Here is a 24,504-nt window from a genome sequence, read left to right on the forward strand (position 1 = left end):
TGTTCTTTGGGTGGTTGCTGTTAAAATGTAAATATTGTAGATGGTTGGTAGGCTTGAAGTGTACACCGGTTTGTATGAGTCCATCTTGAATATTTATTTCTAGGTCCAGGAAAACTATTGTTGATGTTGAGATGTTGCTGGTGAATTTAAGGGAACTGAAACTGTTAAGGCTGTCAATAAACTGTTTTAAGGAGTCTGAGCCTGAGGTCCACAAGATAAAAATATCGTCTATAAACCGGAACCAACACAAAGGTTGTACTTTTTGGGATTGTAGGAAACATTTTTCGAGTTTCCCCATGAACAGATTTGCGTAGGATGGGGCCATCCTCGTACCCATGGCAGTGCCTTTAGTTTGTAAATAGTTTCTACCTTCAAATTGAAAATTGTTTTTTTCTAGAATGAACTTAACCATGTTCAGTAGGAAAGAAGTTGAGGGCTTAGTGTTTTTGGGGCGTTGATCCAGGAAAAATTCTATAGCCGCAAGTCCATGTGTAAGGGGGATGTTAGTGTACAGGGAAGTTACATCTATGGTAGCCAAAATCGTCTCAGGAGGAAGAGGTGTTGGTATGGTTGTCAGCCGTTCTAAGAAGTGGTTGGTGTCTTTAACATGTGAAGGTAATTCTCTGACAAAAGGTTGCAGGTGAGAATCTACATATGCCGAGATTCTTTCCGTGGCAGAATTGCAACTGGCAACTATAGGTCGGCCAGGGGGTGGAAAAACGTTTTTGTGTATCTTGGGCAGTATGTAAAATTGAGGGGTAGAGGGGTTGTCATTTATGAGTAGTCTTATTGATTCAGGGGATATATTTTGGAGAGGTGCTTCTTTAACGAGCCACTGTGTGAGTTCAGTATTAAAATCGTTGGTTGGGTTTTCATCAATCTCTTTGTAGGTGTCTTTGTCGGATAACTGTTTGTAGGCTTCAGCAGTGTAATCTTGTTTGTTCATAATTACAGTGGTGGATCCTTTGTCAGCTGGTAGTATCATAATATTTCTATTATTTTTCAAGGATTTTAGAGCTGTTCTTTCTCCTGGAGTCAGATTGTCGTTTTTTGGCAGTTTCTTCAAGAAATTAGGGTCTGTGACAGTTTGCATTATGAAGTTTATGTACAGTTCAATCGGATGATCAGGTGGTAGAGGCGGTGGATCCCAGTTGGAAGGCGGTTTAAACTTCATGAGAGAATCATCGGGTTGGGGTTGGTTTTTTAGGGCCAACAAATCAACAAACAAACAAACAAACAAAACCAACCCCAACCCGATGATTCTCTCATGAAGTTTAAACCGCCTTCCAACTGGGATCCACCGCCTCTACCACCTGATCATCCGATTGAACTGTACATAAACTTCATAATGCAAACTGTCACAGACCCTAATTTCTTGAAGAAACTGCCAAAAAACGACAATCTGACTCCAGGAGAAAGAACAGCTCTAAAATCCTTGAAAAATAATAGAAATATTATGATACTACCAGCTGACAAAGGATCCACCACTGTAATTATGAACAAACAAGATTACACTGCTGAAGCCTACAAACAGTTATCCGACAAAGACACCTACAAAGAGATTGATGAAAACCCAACCAACGATTTTAATACTGAACTCACACAGTGGCTCGTTAAAGAAGCACCTCTCCAAAATATATCCCCTGAATCAATAAGACTACTCATAAATGACAACCCCTCTACCCCTCAATTTTACATACTGCCCAAGATACACAAAAACGTTTTTCCACCCCCTGGCCGACCTATAGTTGCCAGTTGCAATTCTGCCACGGAAAGAATCTCGGCATATGTAGATTCTCACCTGCAACCTTTTGTCAGAGAATTACCTTCACATGTTAAAGACACCAACCACTTCTTAGAACGGCTGACAACCATACCAACACCTCTTCCTCCTGAGACGATTTTGGCTACCATAGATGTAACTTCCCTGTACACTAACATCCCCCTTACACATGGACTTGCGGCTATAGAATTTTTCCTGGATCAACGCCCCAAAAACACTAAGCCCTCAACTTCTTTCCTACTGAACATGGTTAAGTTCATTCTAGAAAAAAACAATTTTCAATTTGAAGGTAGAAACTATTTACAAACTAAAGGCACTGCCATGGGTACGAGGATGGCCCCATCCTACGCAAATCTGTTCATGGGGAAACTCGAAAAATGTTTCCTACAATCCCAAAAAGTACAACCTTTGTGTTGGTTCCGGTTTATAGACGATATTTTTATCTTGTGGACCTCAGGCTCAGACTCCTTAAAACAGTTTATTGACAGCCTTAACAGTTTCAGTTCCCTTAAATTCACCAGCAACATCTCAACATCAACAATAGTTTTCCTGGACCTAGAAATAAATATTCAAGATGGACTCATACAAACCGGTGTACACTTCAAGCCTACCAACCATCTACAATATTTACATTTTAACAGCAACCACCCAAAGAACACCAAAAGATCCATCCCGTTCAGTCAAGCCATCAGGGGCAAAAGGATCTGCAGCAACGATGATGAATTAAACAAGTTCAATAACAAAATATCTGACGCATTCATAAAAAGGGGTTACCCTAGAAAGCTGGTGGAGAACCAAATCCGCTTAGCGCAAGACCATCCACAACCAAATAATGAAAAACGAAATAGCAAAAACATTGCTCTTGTCACAGACTACCACCAAGGACTACATTCATTGAATGGCATTTTAAAAGAGGGCTTCAAAATCCTCAAGGCCTCCAACCACACCATCAATTTTTTGAAAGATCCACCTAACATTGTTTTTAGACAACCACCCAATCTCCGAAAAATACTAGTCCACCCAAAAGTTCCTGACCCGGCCCACAACAACCCAAACAACGCACGCCCTAACGGTTCATATCCCTGTGATAACAAGAGATGTAAAACATGTGAAATAAATCAACCCAGCCAAACATTTTCCAGTTCCACAACCAAAGAAAACTACAACATCCGAGGCTTCAACACTTGTGAAACGAAGAACATTATCTACCAACTACAATGTAATAAATGTGAGGCACAGTATGTAGGCCTATCCACCAATAGCCTCAGAACCAGGATGAATGGCCATAGACAAGATGTATCTACTGGATACAAAGACAAACCAGTTGTACAACATGCCCAGAGCCACAACAACCCTAGTTTCAATGACTGCTTTACGACCAAAATAGTCAAATCACTGCCCCCTCAATGTAACCAGTCACAACTGAGAAGATGGGAATTGTCTTATCAATGGTTTACTAAGTCTAGACAACCCCCAAACCTAAACCTGAGATAATACCTTCATCTAACCCACTCCACTTCAACATCCAACCCAACTAGCAGGCTTACATATTTATTCATATATATATCGTGCATATAAGATAAACTGAAACTGTGTTTTTTGAATTCATATTATTGGCAACACTGACTCAACAACTCACTGGCCACCATTTTGGACATCTAGAAAACTATCTCTTCCTTAGTTGAAAATGCTGTCAGTGACAGTGAAATATTCTAATGTTTTGTGTATATAGTGTAAAGTTTTGTTTTGTGTTTCCTGTGCCAGTTTGGACTCTTTCCCATTCAGGTAAGCCTGCTATCCTCTCAAAAAATCCTAAGGAATTAATTTGTTTAATGTGATATTCTAAAATAGCGATGTTAGTGATTAATTAATTAATGTTAGTGATTAATACCGTATCGTAACTGTGGTATCAACATATTTACGATAAGGTATTGATACCAAATATCAGATGTTTGACTCTAGCCCTTGTGAGTCTACACTCAGGGCATGTGGATTACCTCCTTCTTTCTTCTTCATCGCAACCCACCAAAACCCTTTCTTCCTTAAGACCAGCTTCCTGTATAACCAAGTTCAGAAGAACTTTATTTCACTGACTTTTATCACCTCTAGTTTCTCTTCTACAATGAGATTCTTAGCTCTAACTTTTTGGTTCAAACTTCTCTTCATTTATAATCACTAGTTAGACATAGACATGATTTATTGCACAAAACATTCAATACATGTAGTAACATTAAGAATAGATGCATTGTCAAAGTGAACTCTGTACATAAGACATCAAACATATGTAAGATAACTTAAAATTTAACACTTGAAATCAAACAGAAAAAATAAATTCTGAAGTGGTGTACAAATCTTACAAATCTTCAATTATACTCTGTTGACAATATTTAGGCAGTTTGAAGGGAAGTTCCCCCACCACTTTTTTCTGCTTAATTTTTTATGTTGCAGCTGATTTACGTTTTGTCAAATCTCAGCGGTTGAGCTATGTTTTAGTGGTAGGATCAACACATGGAGGGGATAGATTTCTTCCCCTTAACCCAATAAATTTTGTGAACGGAATATAAATAAAAAGCTTTGTCAATGAGTAAATTATTCGTTGTCACTTTAAATTTTATTTTGCTCAATGACTTGAAACATGAAGGAAGCAACATTGTACAATCTTGCCCAGCATACAAGGAAGATTTATATATGGTTATATGGTATGCAGAAGTATCAAAGAAAAGTATACATAACTAGTAAAAAATTAATCATAATGCTATGTGAAAATGGTAAAGTGGTAGCAAATTAAGAAAGACTGGGGATATATTCCCAAGTGGTTCACAAGTTAGTGTAAATGAGGTGGCCACTTTTCTGAAACATGTTGATGGCGCAACTACGAGTGGTGAGACGATTGCACAAGGCACAGTTCGAGTCCTTTTCTCTCTCATATCCCTCCGTGTTACGTCATGGCACAGAAAACATACTACTATAACCCAGAATGCCAACTGCATGGTAAAAAGCATTAAGTGTTTTGAGAGAGCCTTGCCTGTCAATCCGTAGGCAGCGCTACCAGCGTTGCCATGCACTCAGCATAGCAACGCTGGTGGCGCTGCCTACGAATTGACAGGCAAAGCTCTCTCAAAATACTTAATGCTTTTTACCATGCAGTTGGCATTCTGGGTTATAGTAGTATGTTTTCTGTGGTCATGGTTGGATGACTTGTGCATTGCCTTGGCACACATTTTAAACCTTTTGATTTAAAATCGGCACAACTGAGTTTGTGTAAGTTCTAAATATAGATCCTGCACAGGTTTAACCTTAGGGCTTTATTGCTCTATGTTTCGTTAAATGCTATTTTCTTGTTTTGTTAACAGTTCAAGGTTTAAAAAATGGTGTTTAGGTATATAGGCATATTTGTAGAGATATTATATTATTCAGAATTGTGTTCCAACTACTATTGTGATTGTTAGTGTTACAACAACTATAACTATGTATATTGAGCTATAAAGAATTTTTCAATTCAAAATTCATTCAATTCACTTTACATCACTCTTTTACAGTAAATTAGAACAGCATTTTGCTTCAAACTTATGGGTACCAAAAAATAGCATAGCTTGAATTAGATTACCCATGATTCCTTGTCTCCTTTAAACCAAATTTTATTTCTGGGGTTTGTACAAGAAAATTGTCATGACGAGTTAATTAAATATATTAATAATTATTAACCTCCAGATGCTATAGTGACTGTTTTTTATGATTTTCAGGAGAAGTAAAAGTGATGTGCCCGTTGTGTGACAAACAGTATACGACTCAAGATATTCTAAATCATCACTTACTCAAAGTCCATTCTACAAACAAGCAGTTTCGTTGTGATCAGTGTCCCCGAACTTACAAGTATGCAAAATCACTCCGCATCCATCGGTTCAAACATCAAGGTATCGTATGTTCAATCCCTTCACTGTGGACCAAACTAAGCATTCCATTTCCATGTCAAGACAATAGTGATGTGTCAAAAACAAATCTCGAATCTCAAAACCATCAAAACTTTGGAGATTCGATAGGTGAGTTTCGAGATTCAAAAATTTCGAAATAGGAATTCACTTATATTTTTGAAAATGATGACATTTTTTGTGTCATTATTTTTGTTTATAACATTGTTTACAGACAAGCTGGTAGCAATGGAGCAAACACATCTCCATTAACACTAATGAAACAAGTAAATTGTATTCTGAACTGCAAAAGGCATCTTAAATGCTGGAACAACTGACAATTCAGTTTTGTATATTAATATTCAATATTCGTTAAACACAAAGAAATATTGACCACTAAATGTTCTAATTAATATAATATTCATGTATATTTAAGTGTCAAGAGTTTCATTTAATTTAATGTTAGTTATTTATAAAAAAATATGTTATTTTGGATTTGAAGTTTATCTGTCACATTAATTTATGTTATTATGTCTGGATCAGTAGTCAATCTCTTTCAGTTTTGACCGCATAATCATAATTAAAATGTTATCATTATCTGTATTTTTATTTTTTAGCAACCTAGACCAGGTTCCGTTACTAAAAAGTTTCGCAGTCAGGTTTTGAGTTTCGAGATTCGGGATTCGATTTTTTAAGTTTCGGTTTTGGTTTCGAGATTCGAAATTTCTGGTTTTGACCATCACTACAAGACAAGTTTGATGACAGGTACATGCCTTATTGATTTGACCAAGGCCTTCGACACAATTTCCCATCCCATTCTTTTTCATAAACTATATTACTATGGCGTTAGGAACCATGAAATAAACATCATTCAATACTACCTGGAAAACCGTAAACAGCAGGTCTTGATAGGAGATGATTATTCTGATATTTTGGAATTTAATGCTGGTGTTCAGCAGGAGTCCATTTTAGGACCTTCCCTGTTTTATTTTTATTCGACTTTAGTTTTAATATCCCAACTCAATCAATACTTTATGATGATGATACTACCCTTAAAGATGATAATATTTTATTTTAACAGTTGAGTACAATCTTAATCATGCCCTAAACTGTGCTAAATTCTGGTATAAAATCAATAATTTGGCTATCAATGAGGAAAAAACAGAATACATCTACTTTTCACTAAACAAAGATCCACCCACTAATGCTTATAAAACAGTCAAACTCTTAGGTATCCATCTTGACAACAGACTAAGCTGGGATAACCAAATTACACAACTTTGTAAAAGATTGGCTAGAATAACCTGTCTCTTGAGAAAACTTTGATCATGTGTGAGTTTTAATACTTTGTTAATGACTTACTACGGTTTGTTTCACTCACAGCTTATTTATGGTTTACGTCTCTGGGGTGGTTCACATTTAGCCCAGAAAGAATTTGTTTGGTAAAAGAAAGCTCTTAGATCCATGCTAGGATTGCAAGATCAAGAATCCTGCAGGGATCACTTTTCCAATTTAAATTTGCTTACACTGCCATATATGTACATTCTTTGTAATTTAATTCATATAAAAAACAACCCCTTAAAATTCTCCCGCTATTCTCATCCATACAACACGAGGCACAAAAATTACTTAGTCACACCTCAAATCAGACATTCAAAATCTTTAAATAGCCATTTTTACATCCAACATATTTTCTTCAACAAGCTACCCACTTGTTTTCGTAAACTACCTGTAAACCAATTTAAAAGAAAAATTACTGAGTTTTTAAAATCAAAAGCATTCTACACGCAGGAAGAATTATTTTTAAATAGTGACATTTTTGACATATCATGTTTAGAATTTAAATGGGATATTGTATATATTGAAATTAATAATTGATGTATGATCTATTTTTAAGTACTATTTTAACAATGCTTATTACAAAATCTTATGTTTAATGGCTGCAATAAATCTTATTGAATCTTAAAGTTATAGCCAGTTTAAGGATGGAAATGAGTGTAGTTGATTTGAAACATCAACAGAGTGCATGTAAATGACTGATCCAACTTTTTAATCAAGCTATTTAAAAAAAATAACTTATATTAAAAGGTTTAATCTTTTAGTTCACATCAGCTACCACCAAAACCCGAGGGAGGAATTGTAATGTTGGACTGAAGCACAATGTACGAGTGGTTCGTTCAACTATGGTCTTTTTATTAAAAATTAGCTACAGCTTGTCTATAGAGATAGGATTTTTGCTTCAGTGTCCAAAAGTTAATAGTTCAATGCCTGCCATACTGTTTACAATACATTTAACTGCAATATGCTACAGACAGAACATATTTGGGATTATGAGTGTGCCATTTTACTTTTGAATCAGTTTTAACCTTAACTTGTTGACGAGTATTTGCCAATCCACTTGAATCTCAGGCCTCTACGTGGATTGTATCAAATGCAAGGCGCAAAGTGATAACAGTACACAAGCGTAAACCGTTCTAATAAATGGTTAAGTGGCAGCGAGACATGAACCCGAGACATTGTTGTCATGGATTCACTTCTTTTTTCACTACTAACTGAGCCATTTTGTAGAAAGGGCATTGGCTTACATTTGTGTAAAGCTCTGTACTTAATTGCTTTCAATTTCTTAATTTAATCTATATTTTCTTTGTGGCTGATAATGTACCCTTGAAGGTTGACATAGTGTCCCATCCCCCTTCTGGGGGACAAGGGGGTTGGTAGCTGACTCACTAAGCTAGTTTTACTGCTACCCTAGACTCTCATGGTGGTCCACTGCCTCCTGGTGGAAGAAGTGGGCAGCAGTAAAATCATGTAGTTCACATACCACATAATAACAAAGCAACAAAATTAACCATAAATTAAGAAACTGATACAAATTTCTTCCCCCAAACAAGCTATTGAACACTAGACTTTCCTTACACCACGTTTACAGTTCACCCGCCTACCCTGACCTCCTCCGCTCTCCACACACCGTTCCCAGTATCCAACCATTCTCCGGATGCTCGCATTCTCCTCCTGTAGATCTGTTGGGTGACTCAAACTGGCACAACGTCGTTTGTCGACACCTCTCTTGCTCTCGTCACAGGGTCAGTCATTGGTCAACAATGGCCCTTCTTAGTCCTTAAGGCGGCGTTGTGAAGTTAAACTGCCTGGGGTCCTCCTTATGGGTCCTCTCGAGTCATCGGACAGGCTGGTCCGTCCGGCTAGCAGGGTTCGATTGTGGTCTCTTCGGTTGTCATATTTGATAGTCGAGCCTCCATGTCTTCTTCCTGTGCTACATATTGTTGTAGCATAAAGGTTATATGATGGAATGGCCTCTAGATCGTCTGAATAAACTAATATAGGTTCAAATTACCTGTTTTCTGTCAAAACGATCTACTTGGTAGTATGATGACTGCAGCTGTTTCGTGCTTTTTAAAAATAGCACATCTTAAGGTCAAGAATGTCTTGCTAATCCCTCATGTGCAGTTCGTCAAAAATATAAACAAATAAATAAACGGGGGACACATACGAACATGACACACACGAAAATACATTTAATTAACTGGTCGACCAGACGCTGATTCACGCGACACGGCGCAGGTAGAAGGTAAGTCGCGACTGTCACGTGTCGGCAGCGTTGACCCCTACCCCTGTGCTATCCTTATCTCGTTCTTTTCTTATCTGCTTATTGGTGATATGGATGGCGGTGTTGTAAATAATGTTGGATTCGAATGACAATTTCTCGTTCAGGATGTTTTGTGGTTGACTTTTTGATGCTTTATAAATTTCGTACTCTTCAACAGTGTCCATGTAACGTCCTTTGCTGCAAAAATGTACTGTATGATTGACACTATTGTAATTCTTAACGAATTAACAATAAAGAATATTGTATTGTATTGTATTGTACTACTTCTAAGTTATTATGTATGTTGGTGTAATTGTGGTAGGAGGAGATAAGGTGGTTTGCGTAGGCTGATTTTGAGTTTTTCTTTGGTATGTGTTCTTTAAACCGAGTGGAAAACGATCTTTCTGTCTGACCTATATAACGATTAGGACAATCATCACATATCAATTTGTAAATTCCAGTTTTATTCATTTCATCAGAATCAGGTTTTATTCCCTCATTGATCAGGTTTGAAAGTTTGTTCTTTGTTTTGAAAGCTACTATGACATCTCTTTTCGCGAGTTTGTTTGTTAAGGTGTGATTTAATACAACACCATAATCTGCACTAATGTATCTTTTGTTGCCTTGATGTTGTTTCTTGGTTTTATTCTGTTGTTTATTAATCAGTCAATTAGGGAACTGTTGTAACCATTGGTGACTTTGATGTGTTTTAAGACATTTACTTCATTGATGTAATCAGTTGGGCTCAATGGGATGGAGAGTAGGCGGTATACAAAATTGTTATAAGCAGCGATTTTATGGTTATGCGGATGGTGTGATTGTGAATGAATAGTCTGGTCTGTGGTCGTTGGTTTTCCATAGATTTTGAACTGTAATTGGCTATTGTTTCTGGTTATTGGCACATCCAGGAAGTTGTTGGATGATGTATTTTCTATTTCGAGGGTGAATTGTAGGTTCTTATGTATTCTTTTTAGGTATGCGTGGAGTAAATTGAGTTGCCTGCCGTTACCTTTAAATAATACAAGAGTATCATCCACATACCTACTATAGTAGAGTAGATTATTCTTTGTTTGTGTCGGTTTGAATCAGACCAGAGATATTTATTTACTGTTATTTAAGAATAATTCGGATAGAATGCTTGAAAGAGGTGATCCCATGGTCAGTCCTTCATTTTGGATGTAAAACTTGTTTTCAAATTTGAAATAATTTTGTTTTAGAACAGTTTGAGTTAGAGTTATAAGTTCATGCTTAGGTTCTACTTTTAAAGGTTATGCTTAAATCTCTTTGAGGGGTTTGAGGTTTTGTGATAAGATTTATTTTAATATTAAGTATGTGGATGAAATATCCTGAAATAATGAGTATGATTGTAAAAATTATTATCCAGCCTAATAAGATATACATCATTACTCTTCTATCATCTAAAATGTCAGTCCAGTTATTATTTAATGTTACATGACTAAACAATTGAACAGGATCTAAATTCCTTACAACAAAAGTGGGAGTAGTAATATTCTATTGTGAAGTTTGTGATGTTGTAGAATTCCGATCTGTCGATTCTGTCTAGTGGGGCTACTTAGAGATTGTTTAAATTTGTCCATGAAAGGAGAATAAAATGAAAAATGGCTGGTGATTGGTGATCTCTAGAAACACAAGGAATGATAGTGTCAATGGTTATTGTTTTTCCTTGGGAAACTAAACAGTGACATGGTAGTCTTTATCTCTAGACTTTCGGTTCTCATTTTTGGAATGGTTTTAATGTTGGGTTTGTTCAAACAATTGACTATTAAATCACTTTTTATGTTGGTGACTAGAAAAGTGTTAACGGATTTTTCTTTAACAACGACGTGGTTTTGTGAGTCATAGCAATGAAATTCACAGTGACTTTTAAGGTCTGAAATGTCTGTATCCTTTAATAAATAAAGTGCACGCATTGATGATTTGGAGTATTGTAGATTCTTGGGATCAAGCAAAGGTTAGAATTGTGTTGGTTGCAGTAATCGTTGTTTTCAGACTCTACAGTGTAAGTTGAAGTGTCTTGAACAGTAATCAGTCTCTTTTTAATTTCTTCCATCTCACTTCTATCAGGTGTTTCAAATCCGCAGAAGCCTGTGTCAGGTGAATTTACTTCGGAGGTCCTGGGTACTTTAATTTGCTGAGGTTGATTGGCATCATTGGTATTGTTTCCAGAGTTCACAGATTCTGGAGCATTTTTGTTGGTACCGGAAATGATCTTCTTCTGAGATTGAATCTGCCCGTCCTTTGTTGAACTGTCAGAAATTAGATAGTCTGTTTTTTCATCTCCCATTCAGGTACTCCCCTACAGTTAAATTGGTAAATGTTGATAGTCACATCTAGGTCTTGAAAGGTTCTGCTGATGATATTTTTTACAATGCTCCATTTAAGTCCATCAAGTCCACAACCAATCCTTGGCATTGCCAGCTTAGAAACATTAAACTCCTGGCATTTAGCCTTTAGACATCTCAGTGAGCTTTGCAAGGTCTCGTAAGTTGGTTTTCCATAGGTGCAATCTTTTGTTACCAAGTAAAATATGTAACGCCCATCAACATTTAAAGATGCACAGCCACCTACATTTACATTCTGTGACTTGAGCTCTGTTAGTGTAGAAACATACAGACAGCGTAGCGTAGCGCAACGTAGCGCAGCGCAGCGTAGCGTATAGGAGCGCAGCGTAGTCCAATACACACAGAGAGCGCAGCGTAGCGTAGCGCAACATAGGTTGTAGACGGTCTTAGGGTAACTTACATCAGTATACAGGGTGTCACAAAAAAGTGTGATGGGCTATACAGGACCTAATTCTACATGCAAACATAAGTCAAAAATGAAGAATACAATTTTTTGGATTTCGGCTTAGTTTAGCCGTAATCCGCCATTTTGTTTTTTGGGGAAAATATTTATTATTTTAAAATCCCTTTGAGATATTTTTACGAAACTTGGCAAAATTGTTTACACTATAGTAAGTAACATTTATAAAAAAAAATATTATTTTAACTTTCCAAATTTCAAAATGGCGGCCGTTTGAATTTTTTAATGCCAAATTTCATGAAAACCGGTACCTAAATCCAAATTTTGTAAGACACAAAAGTTTTAGTATTTATTATAACAAATCCAACAAAACAAAAATGAATAAAATCGGTTCATAGATAAAGAAGCTGTGTTTATTTTAGTAATTTAGACAGAAATTATAAATATTAAAATGTATTAGATGTAATGTAATAATTTATGTAATGTATTAAGTAATTTCAGTCCAAATTACTAAAATAAACACAGCTTCTTTATTTATGAACCGATTTTATTCATTTTTGTTTTGTTGGATTTTTAATAATAAATACTAAAACTTTTGTGTCACACAAAATTTTAATTTAGGTACCGGTTTTCATGAAATTTGGCATTAAAAAATTCAAACGGCCGCCATTTTGAAATTTGGAAAATTAAAATAATAATTTTTTTCATAAATGTTACTTACTATAGTGTAAACAATTTTGCCAAGTTTCGTAAAAATGTCCCAAAGGGATTTTGAAATAATAAATATTTCCCCCAAAAAACAAAATGGCGGATTACGGCTAAACTAAGCCGAAATCCAAAAAAATTTATTCTTCATTTTTGACTTATTTTGCATGTAGAATTAGGTCCTGTATAGCCCATCACACTTTTTTGTGACACCCTGTAGAAGATAACACTGTCGAAGACGGCTCGTATTAGTTTTGTCGAAAATACCTTAAGGTGGCAGTTTTTGATCAGTAGGAGAAGTGTCGGGGTGCATGAAGTGTGTAAAGGCAGGAACAGGTATGGTGAATACATCTTATTTCAAATCCTTAGGAAACACGAGTCTCGGTTTAAGAATTATGCAAGAATGTCGACTACAACGTTCGATTACATATTTAGTTTGGTGAAGGATGATTGAGAGAAGCTTACAACTAATTGAAGAGGACCAATTGATGCAGAAAAGAGACTAGAATTGACTTTTAAGCGTGTCTGCAGTCGAATGCGCTCCAATACGCTCTGAGAAAAACAAAATAGTTTGTTCCTCGGTCGTACGCTGCGCTGCGCTGCGCTACGCTACGCCGAAATACGCTACTAGTATGTCATACCTCATTTCAATGCACGGTTTTGATTTAAAACATGCGCTGCGCTGCGCTACGCTGCGCTACGCTACGCTGTCTGTATGTTTTTACACTTACTCCACCAAACTTGCTCTTGAACCTAGCAGCAATTCCTCATTCATTCCAAAATCCCTTGCGACACAATGGGCAAAAGCCTGGTCCATCAGGGCCTCAAACAGAACAGAATGAACTTCATTGATACTTTTCTTTAGGAACTGGTTAACATGAAGTGTTGTGCTCCTGACTTCTTTATGAGAGTTTTTCGTAGCTCTTGCATCACTGTTTATCATGTCATAGTTTGTTTTTATGTATTTGCTAATTCTATATTTACCCTTGCTGTTCAGATGAACTCCATCTTTGTAGTAATACTTAGCAGAGAACAATGATCCATTGATGAAATATACATTTTTGTTTTGTTGAGCTACATCATTTAAGAAGATGTTATAATTCAAAATGTCATTATTAATCCTATGGGAAAGAGGAATGTCTTTGCGGAACGGTAAGCTGATTAAAAACAGAGGTGTTTTCACACTAGCCACCTTCGTTTTTATTCCTGGATACAATGGTTTTACATCGCCACTATATATATCATTTGCTCCAGCAAATAAAACAGTTAAATGGTTATTTCCCCAGGTATGATGATTCTTGGTCAGCTGATCAAATTTTGCATTGGGGAAAGTGGATCCACATATTTGGAAATTACTTGAAATTGTTTCTATGAGCCGTTCTGCAATACCTCTGGCATGGCTGTCTCCTATGACTTCAACTTTTAGAGATTTAAGTCGTTTCATGTCATTATTTGGAAAGTTTGATTTGTCCTGTCTTCCCTTTCCTAAGGTAATAAAATTTCTTGAATTTTCCTGTAGATTGGAGGTTGCATCATAACTGATTGAGGCAACCTTTGGATTCTTTATCATTTGACTGGGTACTTTGTAGCTCACCTTGTGTCAACTTTAACAGTGGTTCTGATCTATTTTGCGTTGAAATAACCGATGGTTTGTGTAGTTGATGTTAGTCACTTATCTTCTGAAGTTTTCGTTTAGCAACTGAATAGACTTGTTCACTAGGTATTATAGTTTTTTGAGAATCTTCATCAATTAGCTCAGTATTATGTTGTTCCTTTTGTTTGAGTGACATACTTTTTACAACTGAATTTTCCACAACACCAATGCTATCGATAGCTGGAGTTATTCTGTCATATTTTAAAATGTTTTCAATCACTAATGTGCATTCACAAGTGAACTATGTGAGTGCATTCACATTCAAACGAGTTTGGTTGTTGCTTGCATGGGAATTCTTCAACATTATTATCAGCAAAGTTTTTGGCAACTCTGAGAGCAGCATCCCTGTTATTTCCTCGAACTGAATCCCAGTGGTACGCTTTGTTGGTCTGACGATCACAAGTCAGTAAACTCCAATGGGAACCTGAATCAGGTGTAGTTACGTCTACCCTGTTATTTATGCATAGCAAGATAAAGCGTTTGGATGAAAATGACAAGAGCTCAAGCTGGCTTTGTATGTCCTTTGTAGCTACAACTTTGAGAAGTTGCGTTATCGCAGGACCAAGCACAAGAATGTCTAATCAGCCATTAGTACTGTTTTGAAGTGAATTAAAATATACCTGCATAATGTCATCTGTAAACCATAGATCAACATCTTTCACAGGTTGCTTGAGTTGTTTCTTTTGAAATGTAAGTTTGGATTTAAGATCGGCGTTTTCCTCTTTTTGTTTATAAATGATATAATTTTTTTCATGTAAAGCAGTTTGCAATTCATTATATTGTGATGATAGTCGTTGCTTTTCAGTTTTATGCTCATTTACCTGTTGCTGTAGTTTTGATAGTTGCATCTTTGGTTCATCTATTTCCTCATTCGCAGAGTCTTGAATCTTAAAAGACTTGTTCATATCTTCAGACCTAATAAAACCCGTAAAACCCTTAAAGGAAGGGGCTTCCTTTTCTTTTTTTACAATATTTTTAAGATTATCCAACTCCACTTTTAATTTACAATTATATATATTTACATAAGAAACTTATTTTCCATTTCTGTGCATCATATTCATTTTTAAAATTAACTGTGCCAGATTTGTCAATAAAGGTGTATCTTTTATTTCATCATAGTTTGCAACAATGGTAGTAATGTCCTTATAAAGAGATGAACGTATAAGTTCAACTTCTTCATCCAGATCAGTAACATTGTACAGACAGGAGTCATCAAACAATAATACAGTTTTTTCATCCATAGGTCAATGTCATATAGTATGAAACGATTTACAATAAAGCACAATTTGTTAATTAGGAAAAGATTGAAAAACAAATAACTCAACTTTACTTTAAGTTAGGAACAATGAGTTATAATCTATTGTTGTCATTTTATGTAGTAAGGCTCAGATAACAGACATGAACTTTGTAGTCTGTAGTTGCCACAACTGATAACACGTAGTTGTCGTTTGTTTTTAATGTTTCTCCAGGAAATTACTTCTCTAACCAAACTGACAGATATTTGTTATTTTCTTTTAGTTTTTATGAGTAAAATAATATCTCTAAGTTTTCAATTTATTTGAGTAAAATTATTGTATTTTACACTAACTTTCTTGAAGCAGTACCCATAATGATATTCTGTACAGTTAAATATGAGCTTCAAAACATGTGCATTTCTACATACTGGAAAGTGAGTACTTTAATTTGTTAGTACTCGTATCAAAGTATTTAAACAAATAAAATATAAGATTGATTATTCAGTAACTAGAATAGTACTTCACCAATGTTTTTACTGCATACATGTAACATTTAACTTTGTAATTCACTAGATACTTTAAACACTGACGCCTTGGTAGTTAACTCTATTGATACAACCATTACAACCATTATAAAATTCTTGGATATAATCCCATCTCTAATACCCTTAAAAAATTACACAGCAACTCCAATCCTCCCCATTTAAATGTGAAATAAACTCAGCTTAAGCCAAGAAATGTCTACCTAACCATTTGAATCTAATGTTTTTTTTTATTGGACATTCTGCCACAAAATGGAATACTGTTTCAACTTTATTTAAATTACAGAGGAAGCAAAGCCCACTTCCATTGTTCCATGGTTTATAATTTAAATCAATCAGCTGAGCTGTAGCCTTAATGAGCCACAACACATTAAGTCCAAGGTCAGCCTTATCAGCAATGTCCTGCTGCCTCGTCGAGCTCAAGAAGCAAGTACTGGTCTCGATATCGCGCTTTCATCGCTTGTCCTACACAAAAACCTTGCAATCGCTCTCTTTCACACTCAAAAACTGTCGTAAGCTGTGCCACTACCCGATCCCTCTGCTGTTCCCACGACTTAAAATAAATCTCAACTTCGAGTTTTCTACCAAGTAATTTCCAAAGTGAAATACAACCAACATTCTTTGTAATAATTTCTCCTAAAAAAAAACAAAACTCTAGGCAAACGATCTGTTGACATTTTAAACATAATTTTCTTTAAATAATTTATATTTTGACCTAATGTGAATAAATGTAATTTTTCCAAATTTGTCTCTAAATACAAAACAGAGTTTTCTGTGCTTGTAGGCAATTTAACAACTTTTTAATGAACCTCCTTTGAACAGCTTCTAACTGTGCACTTTCATAGCAACCCCAAACATACCCCAAACATGTGCACTGTAACACAAAATGGATCTAATAATAATAGAATTAAAACAAATACATTTAGAACTAAAAGAAGCAGTCCTACAATTTAACAAATCTAGACCATGATGAGTTCATAGCATACTTTGATACCCTAGATTTCTCCTTAAAATGTGCTTCCCAGGATAAGGATGTCATAAACAAAACACCTAAATATTTATATTCATTTACAATTTCCATTGGTTTCCCCTTAAAAAAACCACTTAATTGTTATCCAACTTCCCTCCCTTTCCTATAAACTATTGCAGTATCTTTGATTTTGTTAGGTTTACTTTTAAATTCCAATTATCACAATATTTTTCTAAATTTGAAATCATCAACTGTAGACAGGTCGCTGTAGGAGCCAAAAATACTATATCGTCTGCGTACATCAACATATTGATTTTTCTACCTTCCGTATGAAAACCGTATTTGACACACCTAGGCACGATCATTTAAAATTCAAAGCATTCCTATCTATTACGTCGAAAGCCGACAAAAAATCCACAAAAAATGTTAACACTTTCTCCTCTTAACATTAAGCTGTAAATTGAAGATAGAATAAAAATTAAAGATATTATCCACGGTTGAATAACCTTGCCTAAACCCTGCTTGGAATTCTGTTAAAAGTTCAAGTTTTTCAACCCATTCAGTCAATCTATTGTTCATTAAACTTACAAATATTTTACAAATGCAATCAATGAATTAGGCAGACACCTGTAATTTTCAACCTGATTAATATCCCCCTTTTTATGTAAGGAAAGATTGTGGATTGTTTTTTAAACTGTGGGCTAAATTGCATTTGAAAAACCTTTTACTGTAAACATCTAATAACTTCAACATAAAAACATCAGGATAATTTTTTAAAAACTCATACGGCAGGCACCCTGTCTACACCTGGAGCCTTATTACATCCTACTCCTGAAAGCACGGTCTTTAATTCCAGCAGTGTAAAATTGCGATCAAGGTCATTGTCCTTAACTACAGTAGAGGGAGCGCAAAACTTGCGCAAGCAGACGACAGCGGCAGGATAAGCAAATTCTGAAAGTGGTTGACCCACCTATTACCTATTACACCTATTACAGAGGTGTAATGTTTCCCACGCCCTTATCTCGATTCTTTATCTTTAAAACATTCACGGCTTTCCAGAACGATTTTGAGTCTTTCACATTTCTTACGCCGTCGATTAATTGATCAAAATATAGTTTTTTTTATTCCTACACACATTTCTGAAACGTCTTTGGCTCTCTAGATACTTTAACTTAACCAATTCAGAGTTAGTCTTACAAAACAAGTTAAGTTGATGAAACAAGGTCTTACATACTACCAACCAATCAAAATCAAACCACAGTTGTTTGCTATGCCTTATCTTTTGAAGCAATGCAATTCACTTTCTCTGCGCTTGTAATCATTCCAATAATTAGGTCCACGTTATCTTGGTTATTATCAGTGATTTCAATTTGAGAAGCGTAAGCTCTCAGCTTTTTGCAGAAATCATCGCTATCTTGTAGCTTCCAATTTAGTTTCGTCAACAAAGAAACCAGACACCCTCCCCCTCCCCAACCACCGCACCAGGACCACCAACACAAAAGCTGACTTCTATTGGCAGGTGATCTGAATTTGGGTATGCCGTCACTTTAAAGTTGTGGACCAAGTGCAGACAACTGAAACTAAAGCTAAATATATGATTGAACAGCCCCTGGAACCGATAAAAGTATACTCTCCCTCTAAATCACTAAAAGATCGTCCATTTAAAATTGTAAATCCATTGTTTTCACTGAACTCAATTAATAAAAAAAACTCACGCGGGACATCAAATAGTCAATCTTGGAGTCCGACAGGAAGTGTGCGATAATTGCCGACCCTTTTTTGCCAAGAAGATGCGCCCTATTTATACACAGATTGCCCACCGTCCCATAACCTCCCTACAGAACTTATCCACGACTTCTCTAAAGTCGTTTGTATTTTTACTCCAACGTAACCCTTTAAATAATAAATTGTTGCAGCGAGAACGACTTTCTAAATCGGCGAGTTTATTTATTACTGTCCGATCTTGGGCTCTGATAGCATCGATTTCTTCTCTAAAACTTTCATTTTCCTCAGATAGGCTTAATAACGTGATCTGAGAGTTTATTTATTTATTTATTTATTCTTTCAACAGTAACAGCATTTTTAGTCCATTGTCCATTCAGTTTAGTCACATTGTCTTTAGAATCAGAATCAGAATCCTTTATTCTTGAACATAGAGTACAGAATAGGCGTCAAACATTACAGAGATTTAATGATAAAATAGCGTAAAGTTGTTGGGCTTAGAGGCGCTGTCAGTAGTGATGGTTATTACTATGAGGGTTGTTTAGTCCTCACTGGAATATCGGTGAAGTTCTCCAGTTCATCAACTCCTCAACTGTGTAGAATGGTCTCTCCACAAGCCAAGCCATTAAACGTTGTCTGGTGCTGCTTATGCTGGGGCCTTTTATTGTCTCTGGAAGCAGGTTCAGGAACTTCACTCCCATGTAGGAAGGCTTTTCTTCAAAAAGAGTTAGATGATGGACTGGAAGTGTGTAATTCATAGTCTGTCGGGTGTTATGGCTGTGCCTATCCGTACCTCGTTGGAGCTGTAGCCTGCTTGCACGAGTAGCCACAGCTAGGATGTACAGGCTTGTAATTGTTAGGATTTTTAGCTCACGGAATTTCGGACTGTGACTTTCTCTCTTGTCCATGTCAGCTAATATTTTTACTGCTTTTTTCTGGTGGATAAGCACACGTTGGAGGTTGGTTGCCGATGAGTTTCCCCATACTTCAAGGCCATATCGAAGATGTGATTCAAACAGTGAGTGGTAAGCAATCTTGGCTATGTTGGTGTCACTTATGGTTTTTATCCTTCTTATCACATAGACACTGCTCTTCAGTTTACTACACAGGCTGTCAATATGGGGAGTCTATGTCAGTTTCTGATCTCTTATTAAACCTAAATACTTTGCTTCTTCTGGGCCTTCGATGTCTGGGATCCTGCATACCTCACCATTTCTCCTGCCAAAGAAAAGAAGCTAAGTTAGCAAGCTTTAGAAGCTAGGTTAGAGACTAAGTTAGAAAGTTTGCTATCTAATAGAGCACTAATATCATCCAGTAATTGTCCGCAGGTAAGGTTACCCAGGGTTTCATCACCACCAACCATGTCTGTGTCGGCGTCATGTACAGTACCTGGCGATGTGGATAACGGACGCGTTCGGCGTGAAGAACTGATCAATTTCAGTCAAATTCATCAAATTATTTTCAGTCAAAAAATATGTTCAGTCAAATGATTCATCAAATTCATTAGCACCTGTAGCACAAAAACACTGCACTAAAAGACAGTTTGACACACTCAAGTTCAACATTCAAACTCCTCAGCAGGCCCGGTCTGGCCAGGGCGGCTGGTCGGCGATCCCCGAGGGCCTCCGGCTCAAGGGGGCCTCCAAAAGCCAAAAAATCAATTAAAATAAATTTAGTTATAATAAAAAAATATTTTGTTTAACTGTTTCACAGCGACGTAGTCTTGCAAAAACAATTTTTAATAAACAATACTCTTTTATTAATTGAATTACAGTTAGGGGTAGCCCCTAAGTACAGTGATAGTCACTCGGTACTAGAGGATAGTCACCGATCTCACTGCATCGAATCAGCTCAGTGCCCAGCGCTCCGCGGTAGTGACGAGACATTGCCGTGCCGGCGCGTCTGCGATATGTCTGGTATCTGGACTCAAGCAGACAGCTTAGCGCTTGTACTAGTATAGTGATGGGACAACCGACTGGAAAAAACTATCGACTAGTCAATCGGTTGTTTTTAAAACCAGTGGTTTTTTTTCAGTTGAATGAAAAACCGAGAGAATTCCACTACACCAACAACTGGTGGCGTTTAATCGGTGCAGTGGTTTTTAGTCATTGCAAAGAAAATTATCGAATATAATTTTACTTTAAACAAGTTTTCCCGCTTGATTCCTATTGTTTGTTGTCATTTGCATTAATATTTTGTTACTTTGGTATAAAACGTAATAGAATGACAACATTTACAATTAATTAAAAATTTTTAGTTTATTACATGACTGCAAGATTTAAATTATTCAGTAGGCCTAATGTCTATAACTCAGTATAACAAATATTCCTATTTATTTGTTACCTGGTTTTTAAAACAGATTTTACTACAGGCATTAAAATCTAAATCATCAGTATATAAAACACAGTGTCTTGGCAATTTTATATATTTTTAAACAACAAAAATAAATGCAATTACATGTTATGTATCATCCTAAGGTTGAAGGTGTTCCCAATTCCTATCCGTCAGTTTATCTACAACTGATTTTATTCGACCAGTCAGCCTCATCTCAACACCAAAAGGTCGAGTATGGTGTTTACGACTAGTTTAATCAAAGACGACTGTTTCCAGTCATTCCTACGTAGTGGGTTATGACGTATTGTTTGAAAAATTACTAACACGTAAATCGTTCAGTTTATAAAATGAAACGAGTGCACTCAAGTGGCGCAAGTAAAATAAAAATGGATAGGAAATATTTCAAAATAAAAACAAATTAAAGTCACACTGTTTGAACTTATGGTTAGCAGGTTAGCTGGTTTCAGTTCCGATTTTGCTAACAATGAAAAGTCGCAAACAGGCAGGCGGAAATCATCAGAAGTTTTTTGTAAGCCTTACAACGTTACCCCGACAATTCTTCACTTATAACTCTAACAAATCTCTCTAGCCATAAGGAAACTGGGAACATTTTGTGAAATACAGGTTGCACATCATCTTCAGATTTCATCGTCTTCAGACTGATTTTAAATCTTTGTTTTACTTTTAATAAACCTAAGGAAAACGTGTTGATAAAACTTCATCTACATCTGTTTTACATTGAACCATAGACTGACATTACTCATTTTAAAAATAGTTGTTTAGCCTCCGGATTACTGTATTATACTTAAAATGGTTTACAATACCTGCATATAGTAGCCTAATCCTTTGTTGCTGATTTAAACAACTAGTTTCGGTTCTTGTTTTGAACCATCTTCAGGCCTCAAGGTGTCAAGTGATCACTTCATTCGAAGGTCGTTAACAGAGTTCAATAAATAAAACATATACAAAACACGATACACGGAACGGACACACATTATAAAAAACACGAAAAACACGAAGGGACATTGACAATCAATCGTGACCGGGCTGCGGTAAAGTCTAGACCATATTTGGATATTGCCGTGTATTGTGTTTTGTATATGTTTTATTTATTGAACTCTGTTAACGACCTTCGAATGAAGTGATCACTCGACACCTTGAGGCCTGAAGATGGTTCAAAACAAGAACCGAAACTAGTTGCCTAAATCAGCAACAAAGGATTACTATATGCAGGTATTGTAAACCATTTTAAGTGACATTACTCGTTTGGATTCGATACATAATTTACTGGACAATCCTTGGTGTTAGACAAACTTCCTGACAGTAAATTAGTTGACCAGTTTGGTGTCAAAACTGACAACCATTCTCTTCCTAAAAAAACTGGACATAACAGCTGTTCAGCTACAATAACATTTGTTTATTTAACTTCACTTCACAAGTGCCTAAAATATTTAACTTTTGACCAATGACACTCCTGATTGTACTCAGAAAGGGCAACAATTTAGTTAGCTTTAAGCTCCTAGCTAAATCTGCTCTTTAAATACTCACTTTGCCGGGAGGATGGTGACCTATTTCGTGATGGCGAATGTCTATCAGAACATTGATAACGTGGATGTCCAGCTGATGTTGGCCGTTGCTGAAATATGTTGCGGGAGGAATGAGGGGTACGTGATAGCTGATTAGATCTGTGATGTAACTGCCGTGCTCCCTGCATAGTCACATGAGCCGTGACGTCATTTCCAGACATATTGTTCATTGACTTTTTATATTTCTTCCATAAAAAAAATAATTTTTCATGTATCTTAAAAAATTATTGAGTCTGCTTCTTGCAATAGACAACTAACCATATTTGTATTTAGTGAGCCTGACACAAGGGGATCTCTTAAAGCATTATAAAAAAAAGATACAAAGTTATGACAACAGTATACCAGTCAGAAATAACTTTTTGAATCAAGTGTATTGTTTGTTAATGTTTCAGTACACTGACTATATGTTACTTTCTTGGACTCGATAGAACTTGACATTTTTCCAGTCTTCTGATATACCCTCTTCTGGAACAAAAACTGGTGCTTTAGATATTTTGCGGGAATGAGTGACTTAAAATTATAAACCACACATACAGACGTGGTCAAAATTGACAACAATGCCTCACCAACCGGCAACTTCCACTTTTCAAAGACTTGCAATTACTGACACAATCACTCAATTAAACTGTTTTCTCGTTGCCATTGATGTACAAGTTTTGTACATCATTCACACCATTGATGCCACCTAATATATTTTTTTCATAGCTTTTCTTGTTAAATTTCACCATTTGTTTTTGTAATTCCATTTAGCTCATATTTTAACCTATCTCCTATTCTCCTTTTATTTTTATTTTTTCTTTCTATTTGATCGAATAACAAAATGTCTAGACGCAACTACAGTCGACGCATAGGCTCGCTGCCCATATTGGCTTATTCCATAAAAATATGTAGCCTACAAGTTTTGTTATACATATATGTTATGCATAAGTTATGTATTCTATTCTTTTAATTTCACATATATGTTTTTTTTTCTCTCACATTTCAAAAATTCACAGCAAACCTTTATAAGTGATGCACGAGACATACATGTACAATAATACTGCCCAGACAGGAATGGCTAACTATGAGTGCTATCAAAGTTCCCTGGTGGGGGCAGACCAGGGTTGCCACTTTTGGTTAGGGAAAAATCAGGACGGGACCTCTACCCTCAAGATAAACACAGGCATAAACATGGGCAAAAGGCTCTGAAGTTGGGACTCTCCGGATATCTTTACCTTTGTCAGTTGTTCTCTATAAATCATTTAACTCCTTAGTCTCAAACAATTTTTTTGGTGTTTGAAATATTTACAATCATTATCTAATACACCGTCCTCAGTCTCAGACCTAGTTTTTAAAATCATTTACAATCATAATATGATGTTGAAGTACAATATATGTGTTCTAGCCAAGCGAGACTACATGTGCGATGTGTGTGGGAAGAAGTACGCTCTCTCCGCTCAACTCAAGCTCCACAAGCGAAGCCACGTCTTGTACCATCGAAGACCTTTCAAGTGCCGTTGCGGAAGACAGTTCATGAGCCGACGAGACAAAGCTCGCCACGAGCTCATCCACAATAGTAAGTTTGTTGGGTTATCATTAAAATCATAAAACTCGGTAAAATGTTCAGCATGAATGTAAAATCTTCATAAAGTAAACTCCCTCTCGTTCGTTCCCTTTTAGGACTGGATGTTTTCTTCATAGGCAAAGAGTTGACAGTCC

At 36.2% G+C, this 24,504-nt stretch overlaps 1 protein-coding gene across 1 annotated transcript in view; it reads left to right on the forward strand.

Annotated features, from left to right (window-relative positions):
- LOC128998444 (PR domain zinc finger protein 15-like) overlaps window positions 1–24,504 on the forward strand; it is a 65,990-nt gene that overhangs the window by 35,024 nt on the left and 6,462 nt on the right. The window contains exons 6-7 of the mRNA XM_054424573.1: window positions 5,527–5,697; window positions 24,191–24,361. Of these exons, the coding sequence (XP_054280548.1) occupies window positions 5,527–5,697; window positions 24,191–24,361 (342 nt within the window). The remainder of the gene's footprint in view (window positions 1–5,526; window positions 5,698–24,190; window positions 24,362–24,504) is intronic.

The sequence above is a fragment of the Macrosteles quadrilineatus genome, unplaced genomic scaffold (genome assembly GCF_028750875.1).
Source record: "Macrosteles quadrilineatus isolate MER2022 unplaced genomic scaffold, UCM_ALF_1.0 Scaffold_7__1_contigs__length_78375512, whole genome shotgun sequence".
In the NCBI taxonomy this organism is placed as follows: domain Eukaryota; kingdom Metazoa; phylum Arthropoda; class Insecta; order Hemiptera; family Cicadellidae; genus Macrosteles; species Macrosteles quadrilineatus.